At 39.2% G+C, this 21975-nt stretch overlaps 1 protein-coding gene and 1 pseudogene across 2 annotated transcripts in view; one reads left to right on the forward strand and one right to left on the reverse strand.

Moving 5' to 3' along the window:
• FIG4 (FIG4 phosphoinositide 5-phosphatase) overlaps positions 1-21975 on the reverse strand; it is a 100712-nt gene that overhangs the window by 61992 nt on the left and 16745 nt on the right. For both annotated transcript variants that reach the window (XM_037159019.2, XM_037159021.2), the window contains 7 exons: positions 18241-18397; positions 15362-15412; positions 9679-9827; positions 8704-8832; positions 5218-5318; positions 3819-3981; positions 3321-3418 (listed from right to left, as the gene is read on the reverse strand). In XM_037159019.2, the coding sequence (XP_037014914.2) occupies positions 3321-3418; positions 3819-3981; positions 5218-5318; positions 8704-8832; positions 9679-9827; positions 15362-15412; positions 18241-18397 (848 nt within the window). The remainder of the gene's footprint in view (positions 1-3320; positions 3419-3818; positions 3982-5217; positions 5319-8703; positions 8833-9678; positions 9828-15361; positions 15413-18240; positions 18398-21975) is intronic.
• Positions 7833-7939, forward strand: LOC119059448 (uncharacterized; annotated as a pseudogene).

Consider the following 21975-nt stretch of genomic DNA (forward strand, 5'->3'; position numbering starts at 1 on the left):
CCAGTAAGTACACTGGGGCAGGACAGAGTGAATATCCCTGAGTACCGTTCTACACACACACATTCCTTAACTCCTCCACAGTTAATAGGGCGTCTTCCAAGGGAGCTGAATAAACACCCTCTTTTATCTGTGAATAAAATAACCAATGACAAAAACAACAAAAATTTTCTTTCTATTCCACAGACAGCCACTCAATCTCCACTCTATTTTTAGTTAATCTCTAGTTATTGCCAGGATTTGTATGACAACAGAACAATAGATTGGCCTTTAAATATTTTTTTAAAATGTACTTTTGAGAATCTGGGCAAAAAAACCTTTACAAAATCACATATATCAGATATTATTTCTTGAATCTGTATACTTAATGCAGAATTATTTTTTTTTTTTTGCAGAATTATTTTAAATGTCACAGACTGAATCTCCACTTAACTATAGCTACCAGGACTCCGTAAACCATGAAGAATACCTACAATTTAGATTGATGTTTATGTTTTAATAATACCTTACTTATACATTTCCTAGAAGAGTATTTATGACAGTCTTTGTTACTAGAGCTGTCCTACTTAAATTTTTAAATAATGTATATTATAGCTACTGTTCAATCACACTGCCTTAGATTATTCTGAGTTGACAGGGAGAGAGAGGTGCAAATGAAATTTCTGAATTAATGTGAACAAAAGCCTGGAAAATGATGTATTTAATAGCTGAACCATTTATTTTACAAAGTCAGTCCCTGGTAGGATGCAATAATCACACAAACCGAAGAGCAGCAATGGAAGGAATGAAGCTGACGGCCTCACTGCCCGGGGCTTCCCCTCCTCACCGCCTTCCTCCCGGAGCCCGGCCACTCTCAGGCCATCTTCCTCCAGACCCTTGGTTTAAAACACACACACACAGCCCCGCACCCTCACAGTCCTCTGTGATCCCGTAACACGATTCCTCCTTCCGTGGTTCGCATTTCTCCCTCTTTTCCTAAGCACGTGATGCCACCGGTGGCCCCTTTTCTCTCCCGTGTTTCATGCCTCTGCTCAAGGATCCCAAATGGGTCCTTTCCACGGTCGTCTAAACACATCATCATGATCTCTGTCTGTCTCGCTCTCTTTTTCACCCTCACCTCTGAGGATGTTTTGTCATGGCTCCTAGAGGGAGAGGAAGGGCAAGAGGAAAGAGGGAAACATCGACTGGTTGCCTCCCATACATGCCCGGGACAGGGATTGAACCGACAACCTTTCAGCCACAGGATGACACTCCGAGCAGGCGAGCCACACCAGCCGGGGCCTGATCTCTTTTCAAAAAGTGATAAAAACACCCACTCCGCTCCGTGTTTCACTAGGTGCCCACCGCCAGCACTGCCTACTCTCACCGCACACCTCAGCTGCTTCAGCCGGCGCCCTAGGCACTGCAGACACCAGGGAGAATTTCCCCCCTTGCCGTCCTACCTGACCGTCCACATTTCCCATTCACTTCCTTCATCATGAGACATGTTTTCATAACATAGCACACATTTGTTTTCCTCCCACTTTTGTCTGGGTTTCTCTGAGTCCTTCCAGACTCAGACCATTCTCGCTGGACAGAAAGAGCGGAGGTCCTCAAGGCTCTTCCCTACCCTCTCTCTGTAACCTCCGTAGGGGCATCCCACTCTCATCCCCCCTTAAAAAATCACATCTCGGCCCAGCCCTCTCCTCTGAGCTTCCAACCGACCACCTATTTGCCATCTCCTTTTAGAGGACTCAGATACACATAAACCTCAGCATGTCTAAACCACGCTCAGCATCTTCCCCCACGGACTGAGTGTATCCCGTGTCAGTGAGTGGATGGCATCACCATCTGTCCACCTGAGTACATGAAAATCCTGAGAACCAAGCCTGACATCTCCCTCCCCCTCAGCTTAAGTCCTGCCCTTCGCCGAGGCTACCTCCCTCCTCTACCCCCCTCTGCCTCTCCTCCACACCACCACAGGACAAGCCGGAGCCATCCTGTACTAGATAACTGTAACAGCCTCCTCCACAGTCCTCCAGCTCTGGCTTTAGCCTCGTGCCAATCCATTTATTCTCTACGTAAAGGCCAGGACAATGTTTTCAAAACACGAATCTAACCATGATCCTCTCAACCGTGCAAAACCTTCGACGGTTTTCCGTTACTCTCAGGACCAGGACCAGATTCCCCTCTCTTGAGCCGTGTCTCCAGGCAGGCTCTCTTGACCTCATTCTCTGGGCCGCAGCCACACAGGCCTTTCCGTCCTCCAACACACCACATCCCCTCCTGCTTCAGGGCCTTGGTACCTACTCCTCTGAGGTGAAGGCTATTCTCTGTCTTTTTGGACTACTTAGTGCCTCCTCCTCTGGTGACACTGACCTACCACATCCTCAGGGGACACTGTAGGCTCTCAGGGCCCCATTTACCCTGCATTACTTCACAGTCTCCTCCTTTAGACTGCCAGCTCTGTGAGGGCAGGGATGGTTTCTATGATTGTGTTGGCACAAAGAAAACCTTCAAAAATACTTGTCAATCGATGGACTAAATGAACACAGGATTTCTTGGCTTTTGATTGAACTGAGTTAGATTTATTAACCAACTGCTCAGAATAACCTCAGACACTACTAGGCTGTTGGCCACTCATGAAACAACACCGCAGCCCTTGTTTTCCATACTTTAGGCTGCAGACTGAGATTCTTCCAGCCCACTTGGTTGCAACGAACACAGATACAATTTATTATCTGGTCTCCCCATCCTCCATCCTAGGCCTCTGACCTGTGCGCCTACTGATACACAAGATACAGTGACCAGACGATGTACTCTGATGAGGAAGCACAGAACTACAAGGTCATGACACTGCTTTGTCCACCTGACTCAGGAGCCACAACAGCACTCCACCTTCTGAATATAGCCTTTAGGTCCTGTGACTATGTGTTAACTTGCCCAGGAGAGCTTCTGGACTGTCAAGGGAACTGGCTGTATCGGGGCCTGGCTATGGCCGTTTGGTCTCCATGCTTCCTTCTCCAAGATGTCCTGGAAACTACGGCAGAATTTCACCCATATCTAGTTCACCCAAGGGAGTCAGGAGACTGACACACTGCGTCACACTCCCCTCCTGGAAACTCATCGCTGATTCTCCTAGGTAGGCAGGGAGGAGGCCACGTGCCATCTGAAGTCAAAGGACAGCAGCTCGGATGGCTCAGCCACAGTGGGCCACCAGAGCAGGCTACATCAACATCTCTCATCTGGAGAAAGGTACAGCAAGCTTGTTAAACCCTCTGTGCTGAGGAAGACATTGTCCAGTGTGACTGAATTTCATAACCAGAAAGGTGAGCACATCGTACCTTCACCAAATTCAAGATGATGATGGGGGAGCCAAACCTCTGGAGCATCTGGTCAAAGTGAAGGGCCGCCACATGTGCAAATGGGTCTGCCTGATCCACTGAGGAGAGAAAAATGATGAATAAATACCAGAATGGAAACTATAAAGCAAGAGTAAAAGTATAGGGTTCTGTTTTGTTACTTCATGTTTATAGAAACGCAATTCAACTAATACAGCAGTCTCACTTCCCAAATTCCTTCTGACCTTATCAAGACACTAATTTGTTGTGTATTTTTTTAATTTGAACAATTTTGACATTTCTGAAGTAAAATATAAATAATATACTAGCAGCTAAAATTAAAGAAAAATATAAAGTCATTGCAAAAAAAATTTAAATGATCTTTTTTCCAGTACTAAAAGTTTGTCAAAACATAGGCATTGGTGAGATTTCTGTGACAAAGTCAGTTATGTCTAACTGTGGATAAAGAAGAAGTGCTATTAAAAAGACCGTTCCACGTACATGTAATAGGCGGTTTAGGCATCATAGTTGAAATGTCCTGAGACCAGTATAAAGGAACTGATCCTCTAACTTGCACGTAAGAAGAATAACTTCCTGCAGTAAAAGACATCACAGAAGCGTCGCAGAGTATCTGTTCAGTTTCCACTTCATTTGCAACATCACCCTGAAAGGAAGGTATGTTTAAAGATATTTTATGTTCTTAGAATGTTTTAATAAAAAAAATTTCAAGTATACAATTACATTATAATTCCTATTCTTAGAATGTTTTGAAAGAGATAAATGTTGATCAATATTATGTACATTAGGAAAAGGAAAATCAATTAAATGCAATCAAGGAAGGCAATTAAAAATAGCAGTGAATAGACTAGGAAAAATTCAAGGAAATAGTCAGTAATACAAATCGTAGAGAACATCATGAGTGATACAAATAGTGGGAAGGGAGAGGAAAGAAAAAAATGACATGGAATTATATGGCAGGTTAGGAAGACCAGCGGAATACAAAAACTCAACTCTGAAGACCAAGGAAAAATGAAAGGAAAAGAGTGAGATTCAAATAATGTCTGATGGACAGAAGAAAAAAAGGGGGGTCTTGAGCTGGCTTTATCTATAAAAGTATGTAAGGATATGACAAAAATAATTTTAGAGGCATTAATAACAGGTCTGTTGGGTTACCCTTTGAATATTTAAAACTAAATAATACAGCTACAAAACACTGATTCTTTTAAAGCACCAATTACAACTATGTTCATTGTTGATATAATTTGAAGAATAATGTTGCCTTTTTAAAGCAGGATCAAAACCCAACATCTCAATCGGTCCACTCAGTCACATATCTGCTTAAGACTCTCGTTGTCTATTGCAAATAGAGACTGAACACTCCATGGGGATTCCACGGCCAATGCCATGATAGATAAATTTTTGTTGCTGTTATTCTGGTGGTGAACAGAGTAAGGAGTCTGCCTTGAGCCAAATTAAAGTGGAGGGAAGAGGATGAAGAGTCTTCCTTGTCTTGCTGTCCCTATTCTTCTTCTCCAGGACGCATTTCCAACAAGTGCTCCCCTCCATTTATTCTTGGCTGGAGGTGCTTTGCTATTTTAGTCTCTACACTAAGTATGTTCTAACATTTTTTCATATATTACAGAAATGGTTCATCCTCCAAAACATTAGAGATTTTATAACTCCCTAAGGCACTGCATAACTTGCTCTAAGATAGCTGATAGTTCAGAACGGCTGTATATTACTATTTCTCATAAATTTTGGATACTCTGGAGAACCATTCCCTTCATAATGTCCCAAACTAAGACGCTGCACTTTCTAAAGATCTGCTTTGCTTCATCTGTCAGCAAAGCTGATGGAAAAGGTTAAAAGGCCAGCAGCACTGTTGTTTTTCCCATCTTACCTCACAGTTTGCACCTCTCTTGAGAAAACGGGTCCCCGCAAACTTGCTGGATCTTCTGGCTATTAGAGTGACATACACTGGCCGTCCATAGATCAACAGCTCTTAGAGGTCAAGTTAAAGCAGTTTAGCATTCATGAATGTCACACCAAACCAAGAGCATCATTACATCTAAAATACACATTTAAATACATCTTGTCGAGTGGGTTAAAGACCAAAAGCTCCACCCAAGAATGAGCAGCACTGGGTCCAACTGTTCTTCCAAATTGTGCAGATATTTAGTGCAAAAGAGACTTCCCCAAGAAGTGTTTTCTAAGAATTTCAGAGGGAACGGTAACCAGGTATAGGGATACTGGGCAAGAGAAGACCTGGTCTGTCCTTATAGCCAACTAAAGGGTGTAAAGAGGTACAACTAATCCTTCCTTAGTCTTCAGAGATCATACACCTGTCACCTAACAGGCTATTTAAACTATGAAGCAATATATAAAACTGAGAGAATGGAGTGAGTAAAGGAGCAATGACGTTTGCACTGACAAGCGGTGCCCACAGCGTCATGGATGAGACATGAGACAAATTCACATGGACTGCCGAGTCCTGTGGAGGGAAAGGGCTGGCAAGGCTGCTCCCTCGAGGGGGGAGAGCCTCAGAACGGCCTCACTACCCTCTCAAGGGGAGAGCGGCTTGGAGAGGCCGGGGAACTCTCTCCCAGGGGAGAGAGAGTGCCCTGACCCTTGCCTAGTCAGGCTTTCATTGGGATTTTTGCACAGGAGTTCAGGGACAGCTTATTCATCATTGTCAAGCAGTAAACAGTAGATAGCATACAAAGAACCATTAGGCCTTCTTCTAAATCAGGGCCTGTCAGCTAAAAGGCTACAGAAGTTTGGGAACATAAACTCTTTTTCTGCCTAGGCCCTTATCATCTAACTAAAAGCATTCTTAAACAAAGCAGGTCTCACAGGGTTTCACACATTCCTTCTCAGGCCTAATTACCCAGGGAGCCGGCCATTTCCAGCACAAGGCTTGAACCACCTTCTCCATCATAGGTTTTTAGGCTTAAGTGGATTAGAGCCAGGAAGTGCTTCTCCCAGAGGACATGGGGACTTGGTCTTCATCACAGCCCGGGGGCGAGGGTCCATCACTCCCTCTTTGTCGCAGCCCCCGAGTCCTTCCATGATGGCCTCCTGAGTGATCGTGTCTGGCCTAGGCTGCCCCTCCTCTGAGGGGTCTCACCTGTCTCTGACCATCCGACCATACTTTGGGGGCAGGGAGATGAAGCAGAGGCAGCATCTGCTGTCAGAGACAAGCCTTGTCTCCTCAGTGGCTTGCATTCTGGAGGTCACTCACAGCCTTAGACATAGGAGATGGTTTACAATTCCTGAAACCAGGCAGGGCAGTCCCCAACATCAGCAATCAAAACTGTCACCTAACTGCAAAAACTGAACACTCTGCACTATTTAGCCAACATACAGCTTATTGTTAAGTCACCTCATTAAACTTGCTAAGCCTCAGTTTCATTTTATGTAGAATGGCATAAGTACTAATAAAGTAACTCATTTTACTAGGTCGGGGAGATCAGATTAGGTAATGTGTATAATAGTGTCTGGCCTCTGGTAAATGTTTAATAAATAGTAATTACTTTTATCATCATATAGATATCCAGAATTCATTAAATACTTGATAACTAGAAGACTAGAGTCATCATTTAAACTAATGAGCTTTAAAATTATTATCTATGGTGGTAGCTACTACCTTTAAAAAAGCAAACATTTATTGTGCTTAATATAAGCAGGCCCTGAGTTCTCTTGGCAATATAAAACACTTTGGAGTGGTCTTCTCTTTTTGGTGTCCTTGGTGATGAAAACCTTGTGTTCTTCCCAGGTAAATTTTCTTATGGAAACAGAGCAAGTAATTCAGGACCAAATCTCATTATTCAGAGAATAATCAAGCAGATAATACCATTCACTGGTCAAAAATAATGATAAAGCAACAAGCCTGGTTTTCAAGTGTAGCACATAAAGTCTCACTCATCTTCATTTCGAAATTCCTGTTTGTCTAGCCTCTTCTCTCCCTCAATTGCCACAAAGAAGGCAGCACTGGCCCTCTTCAAGGCTAACCTCTCCAGCTGAACCCCTTGATTCCACTCCTCTGAAATGCTCTGGTGCATGAAAACATAATATTGGTTAATGACATTCACCCACTTACTAATCTCAAAACAACCATTCATTTGAAGTTTCATGATACATCTTAAAAAAAATCTAAGACACAAGGAAGAATGCCAACTAGACAACATGCTATGTACACAAATGCCCTCTCAGGGGTGTCCAACTGTTGGAATTTCTGGGCCACGCTGGAGGAAGAATTGTCTGGGACACATAATCACAAAAAAACCCTCATAATGTTTTAAGTAAATTTACAATTTTGTGATGGGCCACATTCATAGCCATCCTGGGCCGCATACGGCCCACAGGCCGCGGGTTGAACACCCCTTTATGAGTCAAAAAGGGGTAGGAAAATGTAAATACCACTTCTAGAAAACATGCACAGTGCCTTTATAAACCTTACAATAGAACTTTCTTGAAAGGTTTCACAACAGCTAGCAATTAAATAAATGAAGGGGGAATCATTCTCGGCCTTTTGGCTAAGATCAAGTGTAGTATCTCTTCTTGCCAGTTTAAATAAAGGGGCGTAAAGGATTTATAAAATTTAACTCATTGGTTTAACCCATGGCTGCTTCTATTTAATTTATCATATGCCTTTCCAGTCCTGCCCTCCATACATTATGCCTGAACCACTATGATTTTTGCCTAGCTCATGTCCCTTGTTCTAGCCTCATTTTACTTACTCTAGCTTGAGAACGGCTGTCAGCTCCAAGCTTCCTAAGTACGAATTTGTGCATCACCTTCTTGAAAAAAACAGTTTTGAAAGTTCTAGCACCAAACTCAAAGTCCTTAGTCTGACCACCAAAGCAACCTGGTGACTGGCAATCTGATCCTTCCCTATCAAGCTCCTTCCCACTAGACTGTACCTCCCAGGGACTTTAAACACCACAGGCCACAAAAATATATCCATGACCGTCTGCGCCTTTTCACTCACGGTGCTTCCCAACCCATAATCTCATTCCCTGCTCACTGCTAAGACCTGGCTTCCGTCAGGCCCCAGGCCAAGTTCAACTCTTCCTATGAGCCTTCCCCACCCTCCCCACCTGTCAGAGACTGCTCCCTTTCTCAGGTAAGAATAATACTTATCACCTATATAATTTACAGTGCACAAGCTATTTTCTTCCTTGCGTTTTATCTTTCTTGTGCACAATAGATCTGTTCAAGTGATTTGTATTCCTCTTTATGGTTTTACTACATGGCATCATGGGTAAGTTCTCCTGTTGGGCACACAGCATGATAATTATATTCTTATAATTCATAGATAGCTTTCTACAAATTGGTACAGCATAAATTCAATAATGTGTATTTTAATTTTTCTTAAAAAGGATACTTGACTGCCCGCAGAACCCGTGAATGACATACAACAGCCAGTCACGATGCACAGCATTCTTAATTACATCCAGAAGTTCACCATTCCACACATACTTCATGTAAGGCTCACTGCAGATCCCAAATACACCTGAAAGATGAAAGGTGCTGTCAGAAAGATTAGACCTAAGAGTTTTAACCTAAGAGAAAAGGGAGTGACGGGGCAATGAAGGGCACAAGTGCAAACACGGGAGCGAGGCTGAGAGGCAGCGCAGAGCGGTGTTTGGGAGCCCGCTCTGGGGCAGAGCGCCCGAGTCCCAATGCGGACTCTGCCTCTTGCCAGCAGGGCGGCAGACAGGACCACCAGCATCCCTTGCTATCTCAGCGCCCCTGCTTCCTCACCCTATGAGGGACCAGTGGGTCAGCGGGGACCAAAGTAAGAATAGCCTCTGACCTGCTATACTGGTTCCTCTGGACACTGGTCATGTGGTCTCAATCTCGGGCCTCAGTCTCCTCCTTACTCTTTATTGCATTATGTCAACTGAGCAGTTTTTATGAGGATTAGGGACTTTGGACGTAAATGTCAGGACAAAATAGACAGCCCATGGTAATTATTTTCTATAATTCAGCCCATATTAAACAGGTAACTATGAAAGAAAATAACATGGTAGTATGTATTTTCCAATGCTTAAAAACAAAATTCTTTATTTTCACTTCACCAAAGTGTATACCTGAATGTATTCTACAAAAAGTACATGAAAACCTGCCACAAAAATGTCAGCATACAATTTTCTGGCTAGCCCATAATAAAACTGCCTAGTGATTAATGATCTCTATGAAAATGAATTGGTCAAGTTCACATATCCGAACCAACCCCAAGTAAGGACGAAGAGCAGGGAGGGATGGAGGTGTCTGAGGGAAATGTGAGTCAGTTTAAGGAGATGCCATCTCACACAGGCCACATTAACATACACCAGTTATGCTGAAAACCACCTACCACTTCCACCCTGTGTAACTAATCCTTCATCTTCAAAGATGTCGAAACTCTCCTGGCGAGTCTGGGTCGTTTCTGACTTCAGCATCTCCAGAGGCATCCGCAAGACAGTGAGATTGTACTGAAGTGAGTGGGACAGATCGTAGCTGTAACTGAGAACAGAGCTGAAACTTAATGGGAATTACAAAAACAAAACATACTGGGGTCTTGGCTCCCATATGCTATTAAAAACTGTGAATGAAATTAATTAGCACCTGTTACTTTACCTAAAACAATGCTGTTCAAGTAAGTACTATAAAACATAGTAAACTGTACATGTAATTGGAAATTTAAAAATCATTTCATGACCTAGGCATCTGCATGACTAGAAATATACAATACAACATGAGCAACCTACACTCATTGATTTGTAATATGCCTCTTTTGCTTCACATTGAAATTAATCTAACTTTACAGCTTATGTAAAGGTGTATCTGAATGGAGGTCTATAGATGTTACAAAGTTCATTGCAACAGTGCAAGCTGTAGTCCAGTTTAACTATGAACAAAAGTAATTCTCTTAATTATTAATGGTAGTAGCACCACTGGCTTTTAATAAAACAGAAATAAGAATATAAAATAAGCCATTACAGTGAAATATGTTTTAGGAAGTAACAGTCACCCAAGAAATTAGAACAGTCTAAACAGGCTGTATAAATAAAATTTGGTCTTTAAGCCGAAAGAAACCCTTTAAATTCTGATTTCACACAATTAATAATTTTATGAGTATCTCTAGCTATATATATTTTAGCACAGAATTTCAGAAAGTATTTGGAATTCTGTAGGTTTCTACAAAATTGTCAAGTATTTTAGTCATATTTTAGTTTTTAATTGTTTATACTATTACAGTTGTCCCAATTTTTCCCTATAGCCCCTCTCCCCCAAGCCCTTTCCCCAAGTCAATCCCCATACCATTGTCCATGTCCACGGGTCTATCATATATGTTCTTGGTCTAATCCCTTCATTTTCTTTCAACTAGTCCCAACCCCCCTCTCCTTTTTACAGTGGGCAGTCTGTGCCTCTGATTCTATTTGCTCACTAGTTTATTTTATACCTTAGATTCCAGTTATAAATGAGATCATATGGCATTTGTCTTTCATTGCCTGGCTTATTTCACTCAGCATAATAGTCCCTAGTTCCATCCATGCTGTCGTAAAAGGTAACAATTCCTTCTTTTTTACTGCTGCATAGTATTCCATTGTGTTTAAGTGTACCACAGCTTTTTTACCAATTCATCTACTGATGGGAACTTAAGCTGTTTCCAAATCTTGGCTATCGTAAATAATGCTGCTATGAACATAGGAGTGCATATATTCTTCTGAATTGGTGTATCAGGATTCTTTGGATATATGTGTATTTCCAGAAGTGGAATCACTGGGTCAAAAGGTAGTTCCATTTTAATTTTGTGAGGAAACTTCATACTGTCTTCCAGAGTAGCTGCACCAGTCTGCATTCCCAACAACAGTATAGGAGGGTTCCCTTTTCTCCACATTCTTGCCAGCACTTGTCTGTTGATTTATTAATGACAGTCATTTTGGCAAGTGTGAGGAGGTTTTAATTTGCATCTCTCTATGGCTAGTGATACCGAGCATCATTTCTTATGTCTATAGGCCATATGTATGTCCTCCTTAGAGAAGTGTCTGTTCAGGTTCTTTGCCCATTTTTTAATTGGATTGTTTGTCTTTCTGGTGTTGAATCATGAGTTCTTTATACATTTAAAACATTGTCCAATGTATCATTGGCAAATATGTTCTCCTACATGGTGGGTTCCTTTTTCATTTTGCTGATGATTTCTTTAGCTTTGCAGAAGTTTTTAATTTGATGTAGTCCCATTTGTTTATTTTTTCCTTTGTTTCTCTTGCCCAAGGAGATATGTCAGAAAAAACATTGCTTTGAGACATGGCTGAAACTTTACTGCCTATGTTTTCTTTTAGAATTTATGGTTTTGAGTCTAACATTTAAGTCTTTATTCCATTTTGAGTCTATCCTTTTGTGTGGTATAGGAAGATGGTCTAGTTTAATTTTTTTGTACCTATCTGTCCAATTTTTCCAACACCACTTATTGAATAGCCTATCCTTACCTACTGTACGTTCTTGCCTCCTTTATCAAACATTAATTGACCATAAAGGCATGGGTTTATTTCTGGGCTCTCTGTTCTGTTTATTGACCTATGTGTCTATTCTTACACTAGTATCAGACTGTTTTGATTACACTGGCCTTGTAGTATAGTTTGATATGAGGTCTCATGAACCCTTGTGCAACTTTGTTCTTCTTTTTCAAGATTATTTTAGTCATATTTTAAGATGGTTACAATTGTCTAGAGACACATACATTATTTCAATTATTATTTCTTCTTTAATTTATCCAAGTAATCTAGTTCAAATTGATTTGTTTTATCTATGAAATTCAATTTTACCATGATAAATTAATTTTACTAGCATCTAACCTCACATGAATAACTCACATAAAAACTATTGTTTTTTCAATCTCATTTACAAGAACATCAGGAAAAAAAATAAAATACTTAGAAATAAATTTAACCAAGAAGGTGAAAGATCTGTATGGTAAAAAATTATAAGACAATGACAAAATAAATTGAAGACATAAATAAAAAGGAAGCTATCCTGTGTTCACAGAACAGAAGAATTCATATTTTTTAAATGCCCATATTACTCAAAGACAGCTACAGATTCAGTGCAATCCCTATCAAAATTCCAATGACATTTTTTCACACAAGTAGAAAAAAACAATTCTAAAATCCACATGAAACCACAAAAGACCCCTAATAGCCAGAGCAATCTTAAGAAAGAAGAACAAATCAGGGGGCATCACACTTCATAATTTTAAACTCTTATTATAAAGCTATTTTAAAAAGCTATAGCATTCAAACAGTATGATCCTGGCATAAAAAGACCCACAGACCAATTAAACAAATTTGGGAGCCCAGAAATAAACCTACTCATATACATTCAACTAACATTTGACAAGGGAACCAAAAAAATGCAATGGGTAAGGGATAGTCTTTTCCCTAAATGGTGATGGGAAAACTGGATAAGCCCCTGCAGAAGAATAAAATTAGACCCCTGTTTATGCAACTCACAAAAGTTAACTCAAAATGGATCAAAGACTTAAATATAAGACCCCAAACTGTGAAACTACTAGAAGAAAACATCAGGAAAAAGCTCCTTGATGTTGGTTTGGCAAAGATGTTTCTGATAGAACAACAAAAGCACAATCAACAAAAGCAAAACTAAATAAGTGAGGCTACATTAAACTAGAGAGCTTTGCACAGAAGAAATAGCAAAATAAAAAGGCAACCATGGTATGGGACAAAATATCTGCAAACCATCTACATTATAAGGGATTAAGATCCAAAGTATACAAGAACTCATAAACTCAACAGCAAAAAATAAACAATCCAATTTAAAAATGGGCAAAGGATCTGAACAGACTTGAATAGACAAAGACATACAAATGGCCGACAAATTCATGAAAATATGCTCAACATCACATTTCCAGGAACTTCCATGGAAAACAGCATGGAAGTTCCTCAAAAAATTAAAAGTGGAACTACCATATGATCCAGCAATTCCATTTCTGGGTGTATAAACAAAGAAAACTGAAATGACTTTCTCAAAGAGACATCTGTACCTCCATATTCATTGCAGGATGGTTTGCAATAGCCAAGATGTGACAAGAACCTAGGAGTGCATCAATGAATAGATACCTAAAGAAAATGTGATACAGACACATGCATACAGGTGCTTGCATACACAATGAAATATTATTCAGCTATAAAAAGGAAATCCTTGCCTTTTGTAGCAACATGAAAGGATCTTAACAGCATTATGCTAGGTGAAATAAGTCAGACAGAGAGAGACAAATGCTGTATGTTCTCACTTATATGTGGAATCTAAAAAAGCTGACCTCGTAGACAGTAGAATTGTAGTTGACAGAGGTGGGGGATGGGAGGTTGGGATGGGAGATGTTGGTCAAAGGGTACAAACTCCCAGCTAGAAGGTAAGATCTAGGCATCTAATGCACAACAAAGTAACTATAATTATCAATACTGATTTAAACACTCGAAATTTGTTAAGAGAATAATCAGAAGTGTTACCACACACACATACAAAATCAAAATTACGTGAGGGGTAAGAGGTGTTAACTAACCTTATCATGGTAAGCATTCTGCAATACATACATGTATGGAATCATCACATTGTACACTTTAAACTCACATATGTTGTATGTCAATAATATCTCAATGAAGCTGGAGGGCGGAAGTTCTTTTTACTTGTCACGATCAATTCTTTCTACTTAAAACAATTGCTTTATTCTAGTTAAATCTTAAAAATGTAGCACAGTGTTTTCTAAAGCTTACCTACGAGACAAAAACTTTAACCTATTTATTTTTACTTATGGAATGCCTTGATCAGAAGTCAAAATGAGCATGGGGACAAAGTTGGAAATCATGAAGAAAGAGAAGACCATTTCTAAAGTACCACCAGCTTCGGTAATAATTCACAGATGCTATAAACATAAAATGAAGCAATAAAGGTGGAAAAGCAGATGACTGCACCAAACACAATGGAAGTACACATTAAATAAACATTTGTGGGAGTGAAAATGATGTCTTTAGAAGCTCTTCACTACACAGTACTACTATTAAAGTAGTTAACTTCCTTCAGGGTTCTACATCAATGAAGACATAGTTCACCCTACATAGTAGACATATTTTTATTTGTTTCATAGATAAATGGTTAATTATATTAACATTTAAACAATAAATTTAAAAGCACACTAAGCACCCCATCAGTGTAGAACACCAATAGTTACAACACTCTGGGCCCTTATTTAGTCCCTATAGCTCAAGTCCTTACTGGTGCAAGCTATTCTGTGTCCTACTTTGTAGTTTTGACATTATAGCTGATAGAATTTTGTACTCAGCACAATGACTCTGTATCTACTAGGCCCACACACGGGTCACATCAGTTGCGGTATAACACTGTATCATGATGCTCTGCTGTATGTACTTGCTTACTGTTCAATGATCGATATTTGAGTTGCCACTGTGTTATCTGGTGCTTCTTTGGGCTACACTAAATAGAAACACAACCGTCTCTACAAACAGCAATTAATATTTCTCTCCTGATTTATTTCCTTAGAATGCATTTTCATACATACTTAATGCTACTCTCCTCTCCAGGAAAACTCTTCATTTGCAATGCCATTAACAGTACATTGGTATTATAACAGCTCTTCCTGTCTTGAATTTATTTTTATTTAATTTCGTTAAATTGGTACCTGAATATTGAACTGTGAAATTGTTAAAACTCTGTATTAGAGATTGAATGCAAATTTTATTTTTTGTATTGCAAAATTACCAAATAAGAATATTTCATTAAAATTCCATCTAAAACAAAAATGATTTTTATAGTGAGAATAATTACCCTTTAATTTGTCCATTCAAATACCATATTTTTAAAAGAAGGAAATACCTCTATTATTATAAGCTTAGATAAAATAATTTAGCCATTAAAAAAGAATAGAGGAAGTATTAATATGTCCTCTGGTTTTGTTTTTACCTCTGAGAAAATAAGATAAACATGTAAGTGGCTGACAGGAGAAAAATTAAGCTCAAATTTACCTAAAGTAAAAATTGCTGGATAGATCCACATTTTGAAATATTCGTAGATACCTAAAAAAAAGAAACAAAGCATATTATTTTTTTACAGATTAACATATACTCAAATATACATTTATGTCTGTAAATATGCTCATTAAAACTGAGGGATTCAATCCCTAACTGGATTAAGGATTTCCTCTGAAGCAATTTTTAAGTCTGTTGATCATCCTTCAGAGATACTGACCTTACAGTCTGACCACTTCCTCATCACTGGTAAGGCCACAGGAGGGAAGTCACCCACTCACACCTGTGGGCCACTTGGACAATGTATTTAAAATGTGCTTTGTAAATGCTTTGAGGTTGGAGAGATGAAGCATAACTAAAACAACCACAATGTTTGTAGATCACCCTAATTTTAAGTTGGAAAGTTTTTAAAGTGGAAAAAAAAAGTATAGAATAGTATATCCACATATTGCCCTGGCTGGTGTAGTTCAGTGGATTGAGCACTGGCCTGTGAACCAAAGTGTCGCTGGTTCAATTCTCAGTCAGGGCACATACTTGGGCTGCAGGTCCCCAGCTTGGGGTGTGAGAGAGGCAACCACACATTGACGTTTGCCTACCTCTCCTTCTCCCTCCCTTCCACTCTGTCTAAAATAAACAAAATCTTAAAAAAAAACATATCCACACATCTACCATTCAGGATTAATATGGGTTAACATTTTTTCATATTTATTTTAAAGACTTTCAATCACAAATGGGTATTGAATTTGTCAAATACAGTTTTTACAAATGTTAAGGTAATCATAATATTTCCCTTCAATATTTTAATGTGGTAAATTATTCTAGCAAATTTTCTAATGTTGATACAGCCATGTATCACAGGGATAACCTCTATTTGTCACGTATATGTTTAATAGCACTGTATTTTACTTTCTAATATCTTACCAAATATTTTAACTTAAATACATTACTGGATTATATAGTTTTATAAGTATGTTAAAAGTCTACCCTGGCTGGTGTGGCTCAGAGAATTGAGTGCTGGCCTGTGAACCACAGGGTCACTGGTCTGATTCCCAGTCAGGGCACATGCCTGGGTTGCAGGCCAAGTCCCCATTAGGGAGCACACAGGGGCAAACACACATTGATGTTTCTCTCCCTCTCTTTCTCCCTTCCTTCCCCTCTCTAAAAATAAATAAATAAAACCTTAAAAAAAAGTCTTATCTATCTAGTAGTAGTAAGTACTTCAGTCCATGTAGAACAAGCTACTAATGTAATTGTATCTCATTCTGGATGCCTATTTGCAACATAGCATTAGTCATAAGATAATTTCACTCTTTAAAAACAGTCGAATCACTATATGGAACAACATAACCTGTGTTACTAGTCTTAACTAAAGAGTCATAAAGGTGGGTTTACAAATAATATAAACCTCTCGACTTTCTCCATCCCTTGCATTCATACATGCTGGTGTGCCCGATTCACTTTTAATCAGTATCCTGTGCATGCCTGTGAGCCGTAAAGATTATCTTCACCTTTTGTGTGTGTGTTAGTGTAAGACAAAGGCCCACTTTATCTGGTAAATTCTACTTACCTGCATATGAAATAAGTTATTTTTCAACAACCCTATTTCCAAATATCATCAAAGACAGTATCACAAGAGTCAAGAAAACCATTACCTAAAATGATTTTTTAGAGAGCTACACCACCTTTGAGTTTTGGTTCATGAGTCCAGAATAAGTATAGTTAAAATCTCTTACCTTCTCTAAAATCTTGTAAGCATGACTAACTTTGTTCCATTTAACCTTTACATTATATTTTAAATAAATAAATTTACTTATTAAAATAAATCAATTCTATTCTTTTCTCTATCAAATTATTAATAGCCTTTTTTGCATATTACCAAGCCTCCAATAATTTCTCCCCAATACTTTTTCAAATTTTCAAAAAAACTGGGGGGAAAATAGTACAATTAGCACCAATGTGACCTTTATTAGAATTCACTGTTAAATCTTTCTCTTTAAATACACATATATAAATTCATTCTTTAAACATTCAAGTACATTTTATTTTTCTAAACCATTTTTAGTAAGTGGCAGCCATAATCACACCTCACTCCTAAATATTTTAAGATATATCTGTTATGAGCAAGAACAATCTCCTAAATAATGTCAGTATCATTGTTAAACCCAAATTTTAGCATTGATCTGATTATACCTAGTCTATAACCCATTTACACACTATCCCAATGAAGTCCTTAACAGCTGTGTGTGTGCGTGCACACGCGAGCACACACACATTTTAGTCCAGCACTCAGTGGAAATTCAAGGGCGGCATTTGGTTGTCATGTCTGTTCTAGAACAGTCCTCTAGCTTTCTCTGTCTTTGAAGACACTGATGTTTTTGAAGAGCCCAAACCAGTTGTCTTACAAAATGCCCCACAATATGAATCTGTCTGATTATCATGGCACGCTTAGATTCAAGTAAAATATTTTCAGTAAGAAAACGATACAGGTAATCTGTGTTCCTCCCACTGTTTCACATTAAGAGGTGAATAATGTCAGTTTTGTTTCATTATTGGTAATGCTAAGTTTGATCATTTGATTAAGATGTTTGCCATTTTGTTCCTCTTTGTAAATAATAGATTCATACAGGATATGTTGAGAATGGTAAATATTCTGTTTCTCAATAATAACCTCTCACCTAATGGTTTCAACAGCCATTGTTGATCCTCACCTGAAACAACTGTCACAATGGAGGGTTTTAATAGCCCTTGAACTGAAGTTATAGAATTCTAAGCCAGTATTTTATATTTTTAACATAACATTTGTAGTCTTTTGCCTCTATTTTGTTTTCTAATTGACCTGCCACATTCAACAAATAGTAGTCACCAGCAGCACATACCTAGCTTCATCAGGATGAGTAATCCGTACAGAATCATTGGGTATGTAGATCATATTTGTATCTTCAATTTTATATATCGCATGACCTCCAATATCTGCCATCTTCCTCCTTTTAGTTATTAACACAATATAATAGCCTTCTAAAAACCTGACAAAACCTACAAGCAAAAAATATAAATGTGTTTCTTCATCATAGTAATACTTTTAGATACACATTAAAAGGCAAAATAACTTTGACACATTTCCTATTATATTTTTCTGTGGTTTATAGCCATATAAATGTTCAGTTATCTTAAAATTATTCTCTAGAAATATCTATACTGACATTTATCCCACTTAAAAATCTTAGTCTAAACGATTTTACTCCATTCATTCACTCTTTCATATTCAGCCTCATTCCAGATAGAACCAAGGTGCAGTGAGCAAAAACATACGCAAGAGTAAGAGGAGTGGTTGTCCGCGCGACACGGAGTTTCGGTTTTGCGAGATGGAAAGTGCAGAGACCTGTGTGACACAGCACGATCCATACACAGTACCACTATGCTGCACACTTCAGAATGGCTAATGTTTACTTTATGTTTTTTACATATAGCTATAAAGTAAGTCAATATTTATTAGTAAACTCATAGTACTGTGCTAACACGGTCCCAATGGGGGATAAAGATGGAGTACCTCTCTACAGCTGTTTAATCATGGAACCTCATCCCCTATTTTAAAGGAGAAATTAGCCAATGGATAAATGTCCTAAGACACATACTTTGAAATATGGTGCTCAAAAGTACCAACCAACTCCACTGACTCTTAATTACTAGAGGCAAAAACCAACTTGAACCAGCAGGTTAAAAAGTTAGTATTAAGGATACTGAGGTGATCCATGACACCGATGGGCAGCCACTATTATTGGGTCTCAGGGGGAAAAAAAAGTTAGTCCAGATGCATTTCTGAACATGTGATCTATCCTTATCTGTCTCCCTTGGCCAGGCTCCTCCTCTTCTCTGGATCACTCAGTGAGAAACACAGCTGTGAATAACTCGGGGCTTTACATCTAAAATCTTCACTGGGAAGAAACAACATTATTATCAAGTTGAATTACAGAATCCCTAGGGAAGGTCTTGGATTGGCCCAGCATAGGTTGAGTGCCCAGCCCTCAACCAATCAACTGTGGACAAGGAATGAAGTCCTACTGCACTGCAAGTTGTTTTATTTATAACATAATAACTAGGTGACCTAGATGGGGCAGGGCGAGCTCCCAGAAAAGTAGAGGTATTGAACAAACAAAACTATACAACCAGTAAGTGCATATCCTTCATGTAATCTTCCACAAATATCACTTCCTATAGTTAAGCTTTTTATGAACATTGGAACATTATAAAGTCAAATTTTATGTCGAGCCATTGGAATGCATATACTATACTGGTGATTAAAGAAAGGGGATATGATGCGGTCTGTACAGAAACAGTGCAGCCTTGTTGTTAGTATGATGAGAAATGTTCACATGACGTTGATGTAACTCAGCAGCCAAGGAGAGAGGACAGGAATGTACATGTGTGAACAACAATAAGTTCACTGTACCAGTCAGGGGGGTGGGGGAGGCAGTAGATGTCACTGAGTGAGCATGTGTACTGTGTGGCAGTCGCATTTCAAAATGACTGAGGGAGTAGAGCAATGAATCTGCATCAAATTGTGCATTAAGCTTGAACATTCCTCTGTGGAAATTATTCAGATAATTCAGGAGGCTTTTGGGGACAATACAATGAGTGCCGTGAAAATAAAAGTGAGGCACAAATACTTCAAGATGGTTGAGAACCTGTGGAAAGTGATCTATGCTCTGAAAGGCCTACAACAAGCAGAACACCTGAGAATGTTGAACATGTACAGGCTGCTATCAATAAAGATCAGCAACGGTGCAGGAAATGGAAGCTGATCTGGGGATTCCAAAAACTACTGCACCTGAGATTTTGATGCAGGATCTTGGCATGAAACCTGTCATGGCAAAATTCATTCTGTGGCTTCTGCTACCAGAACAGAAAACATCATGCTGCAGTTGCTAATGACTTGATTTAAATCATTACTGAATCTGGTTACATTTCCTCAAGAAAGTCATAACTGGAGATGAATTATGAGTCTATGGCTATAATCTGAAATGAAGGCCCAGTCATCCCAATGAAAGTTACGTGTTTCTCCATAACCAAAGAAGGCACGGAAAAATCACAGCAAGATCAGGACAATGTTAACTACATTTTTTGAATGGGAAGGTATTATTGATCACGAGCACACACCTCCAGGCCAAACAATTAATAAGGAGTACTATACCTCAATGTTCTTCATTGGTTTAGAGATGCGATGTGATGAAAATGGCTGCAACTATGGGCAACTGGTGATTAGCGGCTTCATCACAACAATGCACCTGCTCATTCATCACATATCATGCAGTTTTTGGTGAAGTATCAAATCACCCACATATCTCAGCTCCACTACAGCCCAGATTTGGTGCCCTATGACTGCCTGGCTTTTCTCAAAACTAAAATCACCTTTGAAAGGGAAGAGATTCCAGACCATTAATGAGATTCAGGAAAATACAATGGGGCAGTTGATGGTGATTTCAACAAAGGATGTAGCAGAGTGTTTTGAATAGTGGAAGAGATGCTGGGAGAACTGTGTGAGGTCCCAAGGTGCCTACTTTGAAGAAGACTGAGGCATCATTGTCCTATGTACAATGTTTCTTGTACCTTCTTCTGTAAATGACTCTAGATTTTCATATTATAAGGCTGCACACTTTCTAGAAAGATCTGGCATCACTAATGTCTAATCAGACTAAGTTCTCAGCAACACACTAATTACTATATAGTCTTGGTTGAATATGTTTGGCCCCTAGATGTTTTGCTTTGGGAGTTGAAACTGATTCTAATTGGTGGCAGTGGTCATGGGTCATTCCCAAAATAGCAATATGAGGAGCTTGGCAGACCCTCTCTCCATAGAAACAACCATAACTGGTGAAAATTATATTTAAAAAAAAAGAAAAAGAAAACAAAACAATGAAAGTTTCTGGAAATTGTCCTAATGGCATTTAGCAGATGGAGAAATATTTTTCAAGAAAACCAACTAAATCTTGGTAAGAACAGCAGATCTGTTGTATTTGAATCACAGCCTGCTTTTCTCCCACAGCCCCTGCCTAGTTCACAGTGACAGAGTATCTATTCTAGGCAGGTGTCACCAAGAAGATAGTGCTCCCCATCCCCCACTCAGCTTTCAGTCTCGGGCCATGGTTTCTGCTCAGGAGGTACCAGCCACCAGAATTTCTCACCCCTCCAGTTCTGTGCTACAGAAGCTCTATTCCAGGCAAGCATGGCTGAGAGCTAGGCTCCAGATCCCATTCATAGAGTGGAGGCTCTACCCCAAGCATGACTGGTCAAGAAGACTGGGTCCTAATCCCCCTCACTTCAACTCACTCACAGGGCTAGTCAGATAGAGCCATATACAGCTGACTTCCTATCAGAAATAATGCAGACCAGCAATAAAAGAACACTGTCAACCAAGAACCTTATACCTAGCAGAAAGACCTTTTAAAACTTTCCTGTGAACACATGTGTACACTCTTTTCTCTCTCCGAGTGTTACATCTTTAAAGTCTGAGCTAGGATTTTAGTACTATGAATTTTTGCTCTAGAATTGATAAGTACTGGTTGTCAGTATCTTGTTATTCTCAGTAGACAAAAAAGAAAACTAATTTTAAAAAT

This window comes from Artibeus jamaicensis, unplaced genomic scaffold (assembly GCF_021234435.1).
Source record: "Artibeus jamaicensis isolate MK-2021 breed Jamaican fruit bat unplaced genomic scaffold, CSHL_Jam_final contig_387, whole genome shotgun sequence".
NCBI lineage: Eukaryota > Metazoa > Chordata > Mammalia > Chiroptera > Phyllostomidae > Artibeus > Artibeus jamaicensis.